This window comes from Pleurodeles waltl, chromosome 4_2 (assembly GCF_031143425.1).
Source record: "Pleurodeles waltl isolate 20211129_DDA chromosome 4_2, aPleWal1.hap1.20221129, whole genome shotgun sequence".
NCBI classification, from domain to species: Eukaryota; Metazoa; Chordata; class Amphibia; order Caudata; family Salamandridae; genus Pleurodeles; species Pleurodeles waltl.
Genome location: NC_090443.1, coordinates 711,142,038 through 711,160,014, shown reverse-complemented (window position 1 = coordinate 711,160,014; position 17,977 = coordinate 711,142,038). Strand labels below are relative to the sequence as shown.

General features: G+C 41.4%; 1 protein-coding gene across 2 annotated transcripts in view; it reads right to left on the bottom strand.

The window, feature by feature from the left end:
• Positions 1-17,977, bottom strand: part of LRRC8B (leucine rich repeat containing 8 VRAC subunit B) — a 177,326-nt gene that overhangs the window by 39,354 nt on the left and 119,995 nt on the right. For both annotated transcript variants that reach the window (XM_069232322.1, XM_069232321.1), the window contains one exon: positions 12,429-14,580. In XM_069232322.1, the coding sequence (XP_069088423.1) occupies positions 12,429-14,555 (2,127 nt within the window). In that variant the 5' untranslated portion in view covers positions 14,556-14,580. The remainder of the gene's footprint in view (positions 1-12,428; positions 14,581-17,977) is intronic.

Genomic DNA, 17,977 nt, shown 5'->3' with positions numbered 1-17,977 from the left:
ATTTGACATGCTGGCCATTCGGCCCAAGAAGGGACGCCCATCTGGCGGTATCTCAGTCTGGGTCTCGTGCAGGTTAAACTGTAAAACAGAACAAATAGATGTGCCACACCTGTTGGCTCGTGCTAATATCCAACATGTGAGACTTTGGGCATTAAGGGGTAAAGGGAGTATAATGGATATTTTGAATGTACATATCCCCCTAAGATGGATCCCGGGGGTACAGGTAATCTGGAAAGAATGCTCTACATACATTGGCAAAATAAGAAGATGTATTGTAAATGATAAAACACCAAGGGGCCATGATAGAGATAGGGATGTGATACTGGTATGTGGAGACTTTAACACATTGGCTTGTGATGCCATTAACAGCAGTGAAATTGTGACCAAAGATCGGAGTATGGGAATTCCGGAGACAGCGATGAATTGTCCAAAGTCTACAAAAAAAGCTGAGGCCTTCAATGACCTTATGCTCAATAACGGCCTTCGCTTTGTTAATGGCCGCTCCAAGTCGGATGGTGCTGCAAAGGCAACCTTTGACAATGGCAGATATCAATCTGTCATTATGTTATTGTTAATGTGGAAGCGTGGCCAGCTATCCTTGATATGGCTGCCGTTAGTAGGATAGAAAGCGATCACAACCCACTTGCTCTCAATATGAGGCCAAATGTTCTGGGGCTTGGAAACATGATAGAGCAGGCACCGGGGTTATATGAGAGGGAGATTGTTCTGACCAACTGCAGAAAGAGAATACAGTGGGATGGGGAAGGTATCTGCAGGATCGCCCACAACTTGAACTCATACTGGCTAACTTTGGCCAATTTATCTCAAATGCTTTACCCACTGCCAGCCCCCTTATCTTGGCGGCATACAACACAATGATAGGGGAGTTGAGGGCCTTATGATCTAAACCTGTAACATCTAAGCCATGCGATAACAATAGAAATGGGCAGACGGGTTGCAAAGGCTGGTTTGACAAGGAGTGTATAAGGGTAAAAAGAGAGCTCTCACTTGCCCTCTTCCGGCGCCATGATAATACTGCTAGTAAAGAGAAAATTAGGACACATAGAAAGGGCTATAAGCACCTATTGGCAACTAAAAAGCAGAAGTACCAAAGTACACTCTGGGCTGAACTCAAAGAAACTACAGCTAACCACGACCCAAAAAGATTCTGGGCATTGGTGGCAAGAGTGGAGAAGGGGGCAACGACCGTTGTAGAAACCTGCATAGGCCCCCCTGCCTGGGTTGATTACTTTAGTACATTATACAGTACCCCCGTTCTTGATGCCCCTCCTACTGCCCCTTGTGAGATAAGAATTTTAATCCCAGAGGTAATTAGAGCACTGGGAGCAATGAAGAGGAATAAGGCCCCGGGCCCAGATATGGTGCCGGAGACCTTTACTGTGAGGCATCTCCCTACTGGGCAAAAATACTCACCAAGGTGTTAAATGCAGCCCTGGAGGGGAACATAGTACCGCAGTCCTGGCACTCTGCCACTATTGTTCTGATTTCTAAGAAGGGCGACCGAAGATGCTCTGCTACTACAGGCCGATTTATTTGCTGGACGGGGCCGGGAAGGTCCTACGAAAAGTTCTGCTCAATCGCCTCCAGGAGTGGGTTGACGCCCAGGGTGTGTTACAAGAAGTGCAAGCGGGCTTTCGTCCCCGAATTGGAACCATCGACCAGATTATTTGTCTCTACCTGATTTCATATAAATTCACTGTAATCAGGAAGTGCTCGTTATACGTGGTCTTCATAGATCTGTAAGCCGCCTTTGATTCAGTAGACAGGGGTAAGCTATGGAGGTCACTGCTAAGTCTGGGGGCTGATGCCTCCTTAGTGAAAGCTATAGCATCTTTGCATAAGGACAACACGGCTAGTGTAAGGCATGGGATGGGTGGGGAATGCACAGACCCCTTCCAGGTTCAAAAGGATATACGGCAAGGCTGCATCTTGGCACCCCTACTCTTTAGCCTTTTTTTTGAATGATGTGACTCAATTCCTCTCAGGGGAGCAGATAGATGTATCGGGTAGGAGGGTGCCAATACTGTTGTTCGCGGACAATGCAGTTCTTATGGCACGCACTAAAAATGCCGTCCATAGGCTCCTTGCCTGCTTTGTGAAATACTGCAAGGGAAAATCATTAACTATTAATTCCATGAAGATCATGGGAATGATCTTGCAGCCCTCTCCTAGCCTACGGAGGAAGCTGATGATTAACCATGCCCCAATTGAGGTTACCAAGCTCTTTGATTATCTAGGGGTGCGGTTCTCTGAGAAATTAAGTTGGGACTGCCAAGTTCGGAAGGCAGCCATAGCCCTTAAACAAGCAGCTGGGGCAATATTGAGATTTAAGTATAAGGCTGGAGGCCGTAGTGTTAGTATCACCCTAGAGATATATGCTAGAAAAGCAGTGGCCGTGGCACTCTATGAAGCAGAACTAAATTTGACACTGATTTCTGAACTAGCAGCCACAATGCCAATATTGTGCTGGGCGAGAGTAATGCGCAACCCTAGGGCAGCAGTGTATTTAGAAACTTTGGAGGAAGTCATCTCATATGATGGTTCTGGGGGGTGTTCCTGGGGAGCTTATGTTAAAAAGACTCTAGCAAAACTTCGATTGAAGGACCTATGGGTGGATCCGAGTAGAGTTACCAAAGACACAATAGGCCTGATAAAAGATTGATACTGAGAACTCAGTAAGATGAGGGTGCAATAGGAACTCGGGCCTGATTCAATCATGCATTATTATTTTAACAATGTCTATGATCCAGCTCCCCAGGCTTACTTGGATATGTTGTATCCGGAATTGAAGCGGACTCTCTATATGAAATACAGGCTGGGAGTGCTGCCCCTAGGAGGCTACCTGGTCCACACTCGTAGGCTGGCAGTAGGTTTGGAGTTTTGTGACTGCACCCCTGGGGAGGTGGATCATGTGGCTCATTTCACCCTGGCCTGTAAGAAATTTGATGAGGCAAGGTGCCGGTGGCTTCTCCCTCTTTTTAAGGCTAGTGGAGTAAATTCCATGAAAACTGCACTCACACTTTGCGCAAGGCCGGGTAGTATGAGCAAACATAACCTGGTCGCCTCATTCATATGGGCCACTTGGCCCAGGCTAAAGGAATTGCCAGCCAAACTAGGGGTGGCTGATTTTTAAAATTTTCACAATTTTACAAGATCTAGTAGGGCCCTAGGCGATAGCGGTATGATGAAATAATGGCCTGCCCCATGCTAACAATGGGGTGCCTCTTTCCCCTCTAAAAGACAGCCAAATATTGAATTTCTGCAAAAGATTTAAAGGCACTTATGCAATTACTGTATGTTCCAGGAACAGGCATGCTATACTGATACTTTCTCAATATTAAGGGGTTCCTGTAAGAGTATCAGCATATTCCTGTCTTCAACATTATCTGTGCCTTAGAATCGGCTGCCAAATTGCAGCTATGCCTGGTTTTGATCCCACTGTACATTGAAAATTGTAGGCTTTATTTAGTGAATTTTGAGAAACTGTGGGAATCGGACATTGCTGCAACGGACTCCAGGTCCCAGAACTTTGTGGATGCTCCAGGGGGTGGGGCCAGACTTCATCCCATGCACTCCTAAGCGCTTACGGAACCCCGCGTCGCGGGAATCGAACATTACTGCGAGGGACTCCAGGTCCCAGAACTTTGTGGAGGATCCAAGTGGTGGGGGCCAGACTTCATCCAGAGTGCTCTTAAGCGCTTATGGAACCCCACGTCGTGGGAATCGGACATTGCCGCGAGGGACTCCAGGACCCAGAACTTTGTGGAGGCTCCATGGGGCGGGGCCAGACTTCATCCTGCGCGCTCTTAAGCACTTACGGAACACAATGACTGAGTCGATCCCTCAAACATTTTCTTCTAAAATGGGTCATTTCCACACGCAGGAGGCCATCCCTGAATATAAAGAAGCACCACAAACTAATCTACCAATTGGCCAGGATCTAACTTTGGCTCACATCACAGCCAGCCATGGAACTTTACTCACGAAAACCGTTCCTACTTTGGCTGGCAGAATGGGAACCCCTTTGAAATGTGTATCAGTTGCTCAGTCTGTCTCTTCTATTGCTCAAAAGGAGACTTTGCAACTCCAACCAGATTGTATGCCATATGTTTTGGTCTTAGCTAATGTGCCTCTGCTTGATCCCATATATAGGGAAGACACCCAGGCACTAATGAGGAAAAGTGCTTACTGGCTGAGGCTAAAGCTTAGCTACCAAGATGATTTAAATAATAAGATACTTATAGCACGCAGAGTGAAGTGGGTAGGTTTATCAAAGAAGGTATATGAAGGGGATTGTATTGTGATTAACTTTGCTAATCCATGCCTGGTTACACATTTGTTGATGGCTTCCTTATGCTGTGCCAAGAAAAAAGGAAGGATTCAAATACATCCTTTAAGTTCCTTTTATGATCCAGCTGTTTTATCTGCCCCCCTGCTAAGGTTTATTGGTATTTCTAACGCGGGGTTGCCTATGATACTTTTACAGGAAGATTCCCTTATCCCTAGCCGCCTCCAGGACTCAACCTCCTTAGATGCGAATGATTGACAGGCGGTTAAGAATAGGCTTACAATAGGCGTCAAATATGGAGCATTGGTGAGTGATGGGTATGTGCCTCCTATATTACCGAAAGGGCCTGATGAGAGAGACACTCCCACTCAAGTTATAATACATGTTGCTACAAATAAGGAGTTAGTGGGCAGGACCTGTAACATTAATAAACCTTTAACTTTGATTAGCTGGAATATTGCAGGGCTTCGGTCAAAGGCTAAAAACCCAGAGTGGCTGGAATTTATATCCACCTATGATGTAATTTGTTTTCAGGAGACTTGGTCTACGGACCCTTTCCATTTGGATGGGTATTTTTCTGCATTCCAACCAGCAACCCCTTCCCCAGCAGGTAGGGCGGGGGGAGGGGAGGCTTTTGGTTCTTGTTTCTTTGCAGCTTCCTAAAATGGAGACGTCCTTGATTTGGTCCTCTGCATTCTTTTTGGTGGTCCAATTATTGACAGAGGGGAATAAGGGCATTTTGCTTCTAAATTTTTATAACAATATTCCGTGTTACTCCCTGAATGGAAGTTTTGAGGAGTTAATAGACTTCCTCGATTCTTTTGGGAAGCTTCCGGATGGTGAGCTAGTTACAATCTGGGTTGGAGATTTTAATGTACCGCTATGTAACCAGAAACTTCCTCATGTGTGCGGTCCCTTTATAGAGGGCAGAGAGACGTCTACCCATTTTATACATTCTAATCAAGGTGAAGCCCTAAATATCCGTATCTATAAATTTGATCTTGTTTATGCAAGGGAGAAGGCTGCTACACACATCCAAAAGATACCCACCTATACGGGGAATTCTAAAGGCAGTATTATCGATTTTATTTTAATTAGTTCTCCAGATTTACATTCAATCCTGGATTTTAAGATAATACCACACTGCAGTAGCGACCATAATCCCTTGTGTATCAGTTTAGCTTTTAACAACCTGCTGGCTCCATCTAGTATTGAACGTAGGGGTAAACCAGCTTTTAACAAAAATTCGGGCCTCCGTATGAAATGGGAAAGAGTAGATCCTAAAACCTTTCATAAGGAAATTATCGAGCATAATTTTGATTCTATTAATAAATGTTTGTCACCACAACCAATTTATGCCCATCTTGTAGCTGATTTCGAACTTTTAAGCCATGCTATTTCTGAGGCCTTAGTATGTAGCAGGCCCACTCAGGGCTCTAAGCCTTGGTGATGGCTTAATTCTACCTGTACAGCAGCCCATAAAGATTTAAAAGTAGCAACGAAAACAATCCCGTTCAGCCGTGAAATAGTCAGCCGCAAATTAGTCAGATGGGCAAGGGGCCGATATAAGACAGCCCTGGAGGATAGAAGAAATGAAAGAAGAACTCATGGCATGGGAAGAACTCATGGCAGCCATGGAATTGAAGGATCCTGCACAATTCTGGAAAGTAGTTAACCACCCCTACTTTCTAGAAGGTGAAAACAAGGAGGATGATTGTCTGATACCTGAAGGGGTCTGGGTGAAACATTTCACAAAGGTATTCCAACCTGAAAATGATTCCCAACACAGAAAAGGGGACTGTAGTAATTCGAATATGGTAGCATTAAACTCAAACACGAATGATTTATTGTTTGAGGTACATGAGTAATTACAGCTATCAAACGAGTGAAAGCAGGGAAAGCCCCTGGCCCGGACGGGGTTCCAGTCGATTTATTTAAATCTGTACCTGACCTCTGGGGTCCGTTAATTCCAAATGTACTGATTAGTGTAGTCAAAAGTATTATTCCCTCTTCGTGGCAAACTGCAACAATTGTCAAACTTGCATTTGTTCTTCCACTCGAGCATATCTTATATTACAATCCTTTTGACTGGGTCACTTGAATCACTGCACTGCTTACATTCAGGCAGCTACTTTTTTCTTTTTCTTTCACCAGTCCATAAGAGTGAATATGTTTTTTGTTCCTACTGAAGCTTGAGGGCCACTGCAGCCAGTGAATAGTGCTGCCACATTAGCATGCCCTCCGATCCTGTCCCGTGAAGGTCAACCGGCTAGGGGAGTTTCCGCAGTGATCTACAAAGAAAGAGTCCATACCACAAGGACAGGAATGCTACTCGCACCCGCTGCACAGTCCAGAGGGCAGTTGATCACCACCAGTTAACTGCAGTGCTTAGTTGAGCCTAAGCAACAAAAGCTGCTAAGGACATTTAACTGTGCTGCATACTTTTGCAATCTGATTTAGAGCTGTTGGTGTTATCAGTGATATTCCCAATTAGTTAAATTCTGACACAGTATTTAAAATGCCTTGAAAGGAAAAATAAAAAATAAAACATCTTCTATTATGAGAACTATAAAAATTATATCAACAGTTTTTCTTATTTTTAGTTCCTTGAACATGACTGTGAAAAGTGAGGATATCTTCTTGGGAATAGCAAAACACAATCAAGGATATAAGCGACAAACGGTTATAAGTGTTAAAAGCTATTAAAGGGGGCTCCCACATTAAATTGAAACAGTCTGACTCAGGTATCATGCAAAACAGAAATGGGTAAAATGCACTTTTACTTAAAGGTCCGAGTAGATGCAATGCTAGGCTTATAGACTCTGGGCTTTATTTCTTTAGGTCTGACAAACCCATTCAATGTTACCTATGTGAGAGTCCTGCCCATGTTGTAATGTGTGAATCATTTATTTGTCGTGCTCCTAGTGTGCCAAGATGTAGAATTTTGAGTCAGAAGCTTGATAAATGACCATTAGTAACGCCAACAGATACAATTCAGATAGTGTTACATTTGTTACAGACTTTTTAAATTCGCTTTAATTCTATGAATGTTTGTACTAAAGTGATGTCATGGCTTTTTCATAGTGTACTCATTGCCTTGTGGATCTACACAATAATAAAGTATTGGACTTGTATAAACGCCGTTTTCTAGGGAACAAACTCAAATCTGAATTAGTAGAGAAAGGGGCTATGCCAACACAGATGTGCTTGTTTATGAACCATTGCACGGGTATTACTCATGAGGACTGAAACAACTTTCCTCACAGGAGAGAAAGGATTGATTTAATGCCCTGGAAATTAGCCACAAACTACAGTTGGTTGATATGCACGTTCCTGTGCAAGATATTCCAGCGGTCATGAGAATTATGTTTCTGCCACAAACTTGAGATCCAGGTAGCTATATACATCCCACCACAAGCTACACCAAAGAAAGTACAAGTTTCCATAATGACAGTTATGGAAGAAAGATTGATAATGTTCAGCAATGAGCTGGTCCACAGGAAGCTGAGGATAGTCACTTCTGGGATTGACATAGATGTTCTAAGCCAAAAAGGGACAGGGCATGATAAGAAGCCTGCATGGATTAATACCTGACAACAGCAGTTGGTGGGTTTTTCTTGTGCTTCGATTAGTTTGAACCTGACCTGCACCAAGGTGATTTGTTTTGTTCTCCATGAGGTGGCTTCCTTTATTAAAGCTCCCTGCCTTTTTCTTCAAACCTAGAGCTTGCCAGTCCGTATGTTACTTAAGATACCAGGTTTGCTTCGCCTTTGATGAGGCAGCCCATCAGCAGAACTAAAGTTCAGAATTTTCAAATACCACCTGTCTTCATCCTGCTTTATTCGCTGACTGATTCTTGGTAACTGAAGGATTAGTTAAGGGACCTCACACCACTTTTGCAGATTGCGTGTACTTAAAGCTAATGAAAATTGCTCCATCCTTTCTGCTATTCTGAAGTTTCTGAGGGGTCACCTGCTCAACCCAGTGTTTCTCTCTCTTACCATGCCAATTTTTCCCCTTAAGGATGTCCCTCTGCACTGAGTTACCAACCATAGTGCGTTACTATCACAGTAAGAGAGTGGGCTTAACATCAGCATCCAAAGTTACGCAAAAGCTGGCTTGGAATCCTGACAGGTTCCTATAATGAGCTCTGCGGTCACACTGACTGGAAACCTTGGCCAGTGTGGCATTGGGAGTGTGAGCCCGAAAAATGCACCTTTTTACAGAAGGTGGACTCTGCAGGCCACCAAAGAAGAGGCTGAAACACTTAATTATACATGTAAATTGTGTTGAACTGAGACACAAGAGGCTGATTCCAACCTAGGGCCAGACATTGAGAAACACCCATCCAAATCCAAACCATTTAATCCACACCTATGTAAGTCAATAGTACTCCCAAGAGTCTCTGGAACCATAATACCAAAGTCTAAGATGGCCCCGATAATGCGCCACTCCCTGTATCGTAAGCTTGCACAAGGAGATTAAGGAGCCCACTAACTCCACCTATTAAATTAAGTGTGCCGGAACATGAGAAAGTTGTTGATGGCTGTAAATTCCCAGATTGAACATAGGACTGCAAACAGCTTGAAGGTTCTGGACAAAAAGTGGAGGACTGGGTTTTAATCAGCCAATCATCAAGCTACAGACTGAGACGATGTAGAGGGATCATCACTATGTCACATAATCTATGCTTCTCCTTTTTGCAAAGGTGAAAGTGTGCATCTGGGAGATCCAGTCACCAAAATGGAAACTCTTCCAGATCATGTGAATGGTATCTACCAGGAAAAAGTGGTTTAATTCATTTTCTTTGGTACAAAGAAGCCTGAAGTGATAAGAGTGATAACCCAGGTCCTTTTCACTCTCTAGAATCACTTCTAAGGCCCCTCAATCGTAAGGATTTATATTTCTACCAGAAGCTCTTAAGAGGACTTCTGAAGTATTGAAAGAAAGAGGCACTGTACCTGGTATAGAGCATTACCATCTTTGACACTGGCTAAGAGTTATTTGTGTCCTTTGATGAATGAAAAGCAACAATCTTCGTTCTACAAGGAATGCATGCTCCATACTGTATATCGAAGAACACTGCACCCCAGGAAAGTCAGGTTGACTTTTCTGATAAGACTTAAGTAGCCATTGAGTATTAAGCATTAACATATATTGTTTCTCTTTGAGAAACTGCTTAGTATTATATACTTAAAAAGCCTAAGAGAGCAGAAGAGAAATCAGATATAGAAGTCTAGAAAACAAGGTGCTCATGAATTTAGTTGTTACGACACCCAATTTACATTTAGCCAGTACTACATCCACTGAGAGAAAGAACAAATGGTTACGATCAAATGACACCTTCATAAACTTGCCCTGGATTTCTTCTTGCAGGGATGTGAAATGAACCAATCCTTACTTTTACACAGAAAGATCCACTGATGGCTCTGGCCATCACAATGACCACATCTTTATCAACCTTAATTTGTGGTATGGCTGCAATATGTAGCAAACCAAAGAAATTGTTCTTCAGCATCTCGAAGTGGAAATTCTGCACAGTCCAAAAATTTCACATTTTGAATAAAAACAGAAGCTGCACTGACCTGGAGCAGAGCAACGCATGAATTTTCAGTAAAACTGTTTACCCTTGCTTTGCCAATCTGAGCCTCTTTTCCTAATGCATAAAGTGGACAAGAACCTGGCCTTTTTAATTGACTAAAAGACATACAAAGCAATACGTATGCTGAACGGCAAGCCCACTGCAGAAACAAAATAGAGCTCAGCAAACCATGTTCAAATAGGGGAAACAGATAAAATTTACAATTGTCCAAATGGTCACTAATGTATATTCCATGTATGGAGGAGTGGGGGAGTGCAGTTGTGGAGTGTGTGTGTGTGTTGGGGGGGAGGGGGAAATTAATATTAATCACAGAGCTTGAGTCAAAATATTTTGTAAGCCTGTAGACATTATCAAGTTCTTATGAGTTAGGACACATGTAAAATCAGATTTAAACTTAAATACAGGGAGAGATACACAGCAAAGATGTCCTTTAAGAATAACGATGCAATGTCTTGACAGACCTGATCTGTAATGGAATATATTGTGGAATATGAAGGCAGTACAAAGCACACTGGGCCTCTGAGACATGGTCAAATGTTCCCAACTTACTCTCAAGCTGAATCATAAAGTCTGGACATGCTGTTTTGTGCAAATGAGGGTAGGCAAAAATACATAGTATTTCTTAATCCTGAGAAGTCAGAATTTCAGCCTCTATCACAGTGGTAACTGCTGCAGAATGAGCAGAAAAATATCAATAACTAGGAATGCTTGACTGGTGTGAGATCTTTGAAATCAAGACGATTGGTGTGTACGCCTCAAATGTACATAAATAGAAGCAGCTGCTTTGAAACTGGAGGAGCCTGGGAAAATCCGTTTGGAAAATGGTAGCTAATATAAAGGCTTCACTGCCTTCTACATCACTGTATTAAATGTTTTATGGTGTAAAGAGGCTCTTCTTCAGTATCAGTATCCAAAGAATCAACATCAGCTGGAGGCTTCTCTTCCTTAGGTGAAAAAGGCTGAGATGGGTCATTGGCACAATGCAGAATGCTTGGCTCAGCAACTGGTTAAGGCTCTGAAGCAGATATGGGGATGGTGTTCAGATATTGCCCTTTAACTGCAGACCTAGCCTCTATACGACCTAGTAGAAGAAAATACACTTGTCAATTTACTATATTGCTATAATAGTCTGGTAAAGAAAATCTACAAGTCTATGCCTTGTCCACTGATTAAAAAGCAGCCACAGCTCAATTCAAATTTAGAAGAAAGATAGGATCAGCAGTTTTATCAGAATTATCTAAATTAGGAAAAGCCAAATCATGAAAAATTGATAAGTATTGAATAGTAAGTCTGGAGGCATATTGAACCACTTCAACTCAAATATCTCAATAAAGAACATATTTATCACCTCCTTACTTACATACAATGCGGGTTGGTTATGACCTGCAAAACGGAATTTTCTGAAACTCAAACTGATTGTTCAGCATAAAGGCCCAGTTCAACCAGTCTAGAGCCTGGTGTCTTTCCATCTATTTCGCAGACTCTTCTCTTTCCTAAACTTTATGTGTAGTACCAGAAAAAGAGGACTTTTCAAAGCAGGCTCTTAAGCAATTGATTTCGATCTATAATCCTCAATTGCTTCTATTTTTAAGGGTTTTTTTTAAGGCGTATTTTTAACAGTTGAGATTTTTGTTACCAAAGCACTGGCCCCAAGTACGATCAATACTAATGAACGGCCACTGGAGCCTTGGTGGGAAACAGGCTTAACCTCTGAAATGAAGGATTTGGCCTCAGGCACATCAACATACTTAGTGAATTTGGCTCTGGGAACCTGGTCAACCACAGGATGCTCAGGTTCTATTCGGACGAGTTACACTGGAGGAATTATCTATGTGTTATCTTTTATCCATCTTTTCTTTTTTTCCTCATCCCCTTTTATCACATTATTTACAATTCATTTTAATTGCGAAAGATTTTTGAAATCAAGTTGGGAAATTCCTTGACCTATGAAATTCAGAGGTTTTATTTTGATGAACTTGTATTAGCATGTTGTCTAGACTACTTTGCCATCCTATTGCTACCTTAGCAAATCTTTACAAAGTAAGAACAATAATAACATCTTTTTGTGTAAATTAAAAACACAAACATTCCATTAATTTCTAACATGTTTTCTTATCTCTGTAAGAAAAATGTGCATAACGAAACAAAGATTATTGCTAATTGTGCAGAACAGAACTGTATATTTTACTCCACTGGCAAGGGAAACGTTTAGTACCATTATAATGATAGCATAATAGTTCGATCTGTAACCACTTAAAACAGGAAAGACACAAGGTGTGAATTTTATGTAGCTTTTTTTAAATGCATGCTACCAAAGACATTAGTTTACAAACAAAACAAACTAGCATGTCTAGTCCAACAGTATTAAATGTCTGCAGATTTCCTGACCTATTAGCCCACTCAAAGTCAAGTAACATGGTAAATGGCATATTCCTTCTTCCACCAGTGCATCATGGCCACTAACAGACTAGTTAATTAAAAACGACAGTGCTACAAAATCAAAGGGAATATACTTACATCGTTGTTTGTGACTGAAAAATATTGCAGTGAGTTCAAAAACTGAATTTCTTCTGGAATGAAGGTGAGATTGTTATAGCTGAGATCCAAATGACGAAGCTTGGTACAAAGGAAAAGTTGCAAGGGCACACTTTCAATGTTGTTGCTATTTAAGTAGAGCTGTTCTAGATTTTTTAATATTCCTATTTGTACAGGTATATAGGCAATATTATTGTGCCACAGTTTCAACGAAGTAAGCTTCTGCAGGTGCTGAAAGCTAATTATTTCTTCTACTGTTTTCAAGTTATTACCCTTAAGGTCTAGTTCACGTAAATCACTTAGGCTGAAAATAGCATGTGGAATGCGCTCCAAGTCACAGTTGATGAGTTCTAAGCATCTAAGGTTTACCATCTTCTTGAGACTGGCAAGTACCATCAGTCTATTTCCCTCATTGTCGATTGATAATTTTTGTAGAGCTGGTAACATGTCAGTAACCACCAGAGGAATACGTGAAAGGCTGCTTTTTAAATAAAGAGATGTTAAATTTCTGAGCTCTTGAAGACCATCAATATATACAGAAGTGTAGTTGTTCAGCAAAAGACATCCTGATAAGTATAATTCCTTCAGGTTTTTTAGATGAAAAACCCAACCGGGAATCTTTTCCATTGTAATAAACTTCAGATGAATCACTTTTAAATTTTCTGCAAGAAAGCTGAGTGCTTGGAGGTCCACAGTGAGTGAGGAATGGTAAACGTGAAGTTCTGTAAGATTGACCAATTGACTTATAGTTGGGGTAAGTTTGGCATCCGGGATAAGTTCCAAGATCAAAACTTCTATCTCATTCAATTCAAATACGTTGTCTGGAAGTCCACTTAACATAAAAAGATGGAGCTGCACCTTATCCTGGGATGTTTTTGTGAGTTTATTCTTTAATTTCTCCACAGACCATTCGTTGTTTAAATTAATCTGTTTTAGTTTATTTTCACTCACCTCTGACAAGAAAATTGAGAACCTTTTTGCATAAAGAGGATCATACTGATCTGCGAGGTGGAGAATAAACGCAAAGTCATTCTTCACATCAGGGATATCACTGTAATTGCTTTTCTCTCTCACTGCTTCAAATGAATATTGTTTTAGGGAACTTCTCAGCATCCACCATAAACCATAACAACTAGTAAATCCATAGAATATCACTAAAATAACATAAAAAGAAGCCAGTACTTTAAAAATTGCAGAAAGTGAATAAACACATTGGTATCGTTTATATCCAGTGAAAGCTTGAATATCTATCACACAGTCAACTTCAAAACTTATACGAGTTAGAAAGTAGGAGACATAAATAATAATTATCAGCAATGTGATTACTTTGACAATAATTTGCTTCATATATAATCTATAAATAATATCTTTCTCTTCAACGTGAATTCGGAATCGCTTTACTTTTTCAAATAAAGCCTTGGCTTGCTCGCCTTCCCTTTTGCCTAAAACACTTGAATTTGCATCTTCTATCCCAGTTGATTCTACTGCAGGCTGCAATAATTGCCTTCCAGACTCTTGCTCTTCAGTTGCTGAAGCAGAAGGCATAAAAAATTTGGAACTGTTACTGGGCAACCGCATTACACTTTGTTCAGCAACAGTCTCAGAAAGTGCTCTAGTTGTCCATGGCGAATCAAAACATTTATAAAGAATTGCCACAAAGTGTTCAAGTCTTGAACTTGTGCTAGGGTAGTGAAACCAAAAATTACTACATACTGCAAAAATTAGAGTATGTAAAAACACCAGGTAAGGGAAGTATTTAACAAACCAATGAAGTTGATTCTCGTAACAGACAGCATCAATATAAGCATACTGCTGTCGGTGAAGATCATTGCGGATACCAGTTGTGGAAGTTATTTTCTGTGCTGAATTTAATAATATACTTTTGTTGACTCTTGCTACATCCAAAGGCATGACACATTGATTGTCCAATTCAGCCTTACAAGGTAGGCAGAGCATTCTGCTTTGCGTTAACTGGAGAGCCCCTGCCAAAACAGCAATCATGAGCATTACCATAGTGATATAATACCAGAAGACATCCCACCATGGCTTTAGTATGTGATAAGATGCTGGAGTGTCTGCCAGATATCGAAGTTCAGTTACTGTAATCATGTTCTTTACTTGAGGGCAATAGAGCCTAAAATATGAAAAAGACAATATGTATTACTGCCCTATAAGTCAGAAAACAGTCTTAAAAATAGAAATATGTATTTCAGAGAAAATCCTATACATTCTGTGCAACATTATCTCCAACACAGTCACGATTATGTATCATCCATAACTTTGAGATAAGCCAAGAAAAGCAACCTAGGCTAGAGATAACTGAATCTTCAGTACTAGTTATTTCGCTCACTGCTCACTTAGTTGATTACCGTTAGTTTCAATGTTCTACTTGGTTTCTGTTGTAATGATGTTTCAGGCACAAATTGTTTTGGTGAAGTTGCCCACCTTCCTCCCTCTTTTTGCAAAACTGGTTAACCTTTGACCAGAGTCATCTTTAGATCTGTACTTAACCATGTAAGACTCAACTGATACCTATTGATAATAAACAGTTTAATACCTATTCCACTAAGACCGAACAATCAAAATTTGTTTTTTAATTCTTCATTTTGTTGACAATTGCACTTAATATGAAAAGCTGTGTCTTGAAATCCTTCCGTTATCAACGACACTCAAGGCAAAGGCAGTAATACTCTCTTAACGAATGCACAGTGCAATGCTGTTCAGATGACTATAAACAGTATGCTGGGCTCAGCCCATTAGTACATTTCCTCCGATAACAAAAAAACATAATAACAAAAAAACATAATGACCAGCCTTTCAGCCGATCTGACATAGTTTATATTATTTTGTGCAGTGGAACTTAATATGGAGAACAGTGATTTCAATTTGTTCCATTATCAAGAACACTCTCTCAAAACACTGACCGTAACACTTTATTGACAAATCCACAGTGCTAAGCTGTTCAACTGTTTGCCCATTTTGTGCACATACCTATTTGTGGGATTTGTACAGCACCCACAAAACAGCACGTCATTATCAGTATGATAAAAATATGAGGAGAAAGACTGGAAACCATTGAATCTTTGGGACTGATCTCAAAGGCAGACTTGCTAGAGATCACAGAATTCCAATGGCACAGTGTAATAGGTGGGGTTTTTACGTTCATCCGAGCTTCAGGTGGCAAGGGTTCAGTCATAGGAGAGGAGTAAAGATTTGACTGAGCATAGCTCTTCCCTCTAACAATTGTATCACATTTTGCATGGTGACATCAGCTCTAGGGGTTTGCTAACCATGGGCCTCGGTCTCGCTACTAGGGTAAACACTCAGTGTAAAGAGGCTGGTTCTAAGTAAGTATGTTTCCTGCTGTTCACATAGAGGGGATTGACGCCTGCTGGCTGTTTTGACTGGGAAACTGTGCAAGGATTTTACTTACGTAAGAATGCAATCAAAAAGCTTCAAATGAATAAATAGATGTGTGCAAGATTTTGAGCCCTCTGGAGTAGCGATGGTGTAGTGCAGGAAGATTCACGTGGATTCTCTTGAAGTAAGCAAGGCAAGACATTATCAAAATTTGTGCGAGGAGTAGTGCACAAATACACTACAAAGCCCATAGGTTGGAGACAATGCATACTGTCATAGAGTTTTAGTTCATACACAAACAGCCTATCCATTTTCAGCACATACTTCAAGAACTAGATACCGTGGCTTTCCTCAAGCCCAACAAAGTCACAAGATCCAGACCACAAGCCAGCTGGTACCTGGAGCAACTCAGGGTGATGAATCGCTACTGCAAACAACTGGAGTAGAGATGTAGTACGAGCCAAGACAATACTAATAGAAACAACTAGAAATCCACCCTTGGACGCTACCACAAGTAGATCCAGACTGTCAAACTCTCTGTACTTGCAAGCCACATTGACACCAGCATCAACAGCAGCAAAGAGATCTTCACCAGTGTGAAAGATTTCACCGCCCTAGCAGCCACCTCCAACAACACCTCTTAAAGGGCCTCCATAACACGCTGTCACAGCACTTCTGCAAAAACTACCATTTACCCAATTTTTGCCCCCCAAGGGAACCAAACAGACCTTACAACACGACTTCCAACCTCGGCCAAGGAACCAATCTGACCACACAGCCCATCAACTCCACGGACAAAACCATTTCCAACATGAAGTCTATTCACTCTGGGGCCCCTTCAGGTCTCCACCCCAACAGCGCCTTCACTAAAAGACTACAATCCATCAGTGCAACACTCACCCAACTGGAACGCCTGGAACGCCTCCATTGAATCTGCCACCTTCCCTGACACCTGGAAATGTGTCAGAGTACTCCCTTTTCAAGAACAAGAAACCTTGCAAACCCAAAAATGCTCACCAACTACAGAACCAACCTCCTTGCTTCAATACCCAGGCAAAATTCTCGAAACCCCACACCACATTCACTGGCAACTCCTCAACGTTACTAAATTTGGTTTTAGACCTTGCCACAGCAAAGAGACAGCAATCATTGCTGAGATAAGCAACATCTGGATGATCCTGGACAGCAGAGACATAGCTGTACTCATCTTCCTGGACCTCTAGGTGGCACTTGATACAGTATCCTTCTTATTCTCATCTGCCACATGTATAAGATTAGGATCCAAGGATCTGCTCTCAGCTGCATATGCTCCTTCCTCAATGGAAGGAAACAGTCCTTCAGCTCAGTCACGTTTTCTTCAGACGCCCTCAACCTCATCTACAGAGTACCACAAGGATCCTCACTGAGCCCGCCCCTCTTAAACACGTACATGATCCGACTAGCAAGCATCATCAGCACCCGCAGCATCAACAACATCAACAATATTCAGTTATATACATTCCCTCTTGGATAAGATATAAGATGCCCAACACCCAAACCAAGTTCAGTGTTTTTATGGCCGAATTCACCCGCTGGATAAAGACTTGGGGCCAGATGTATCAAAGTCCCGGTTTGCATTTCCTAAATAGCGATTTTTAAGAAATCACTATTTAAGAAATGCAAAATGAGATGTATGAAAATTGCGATTCGGTAATAGCGATTTCCTAAAAATCGCAATCACTATTACCGAATCGCAATTAGGGAATGGGACTCCATTCATCCATATGTAGGCCCATAGGTGCAAATAGTTTTGCATTACCTAATTTGCGAATTCCTGTTAGGAATTCTCAAATTAGGTAATGCAAACCCCAGGGTGCTGGGGGCCTAAGGCCCCCTTTGATGCACCCCAAAACAGTATTTGTGGACATGTTAAGTGCACACATACTTTAAGGGCATGTGTGCGCTACAGGTCATTTTAAAAAATGCATTTATAATGCATTTTTAAAAATTGTACATGCTTCCCACCAAATTGGATTTGGTGGTAACTGCATTTCCTAAATGCCCAATTCACATTTAGGAAATGCATGTTACATGTGCTTTGGAAATCGCAAATAGGAATTCCCTATTTGTGATTTCCTATTTAGAGAATCGCAATTTGCGATTCCCTAAATGAGTCGCAATTTCAGGTAATC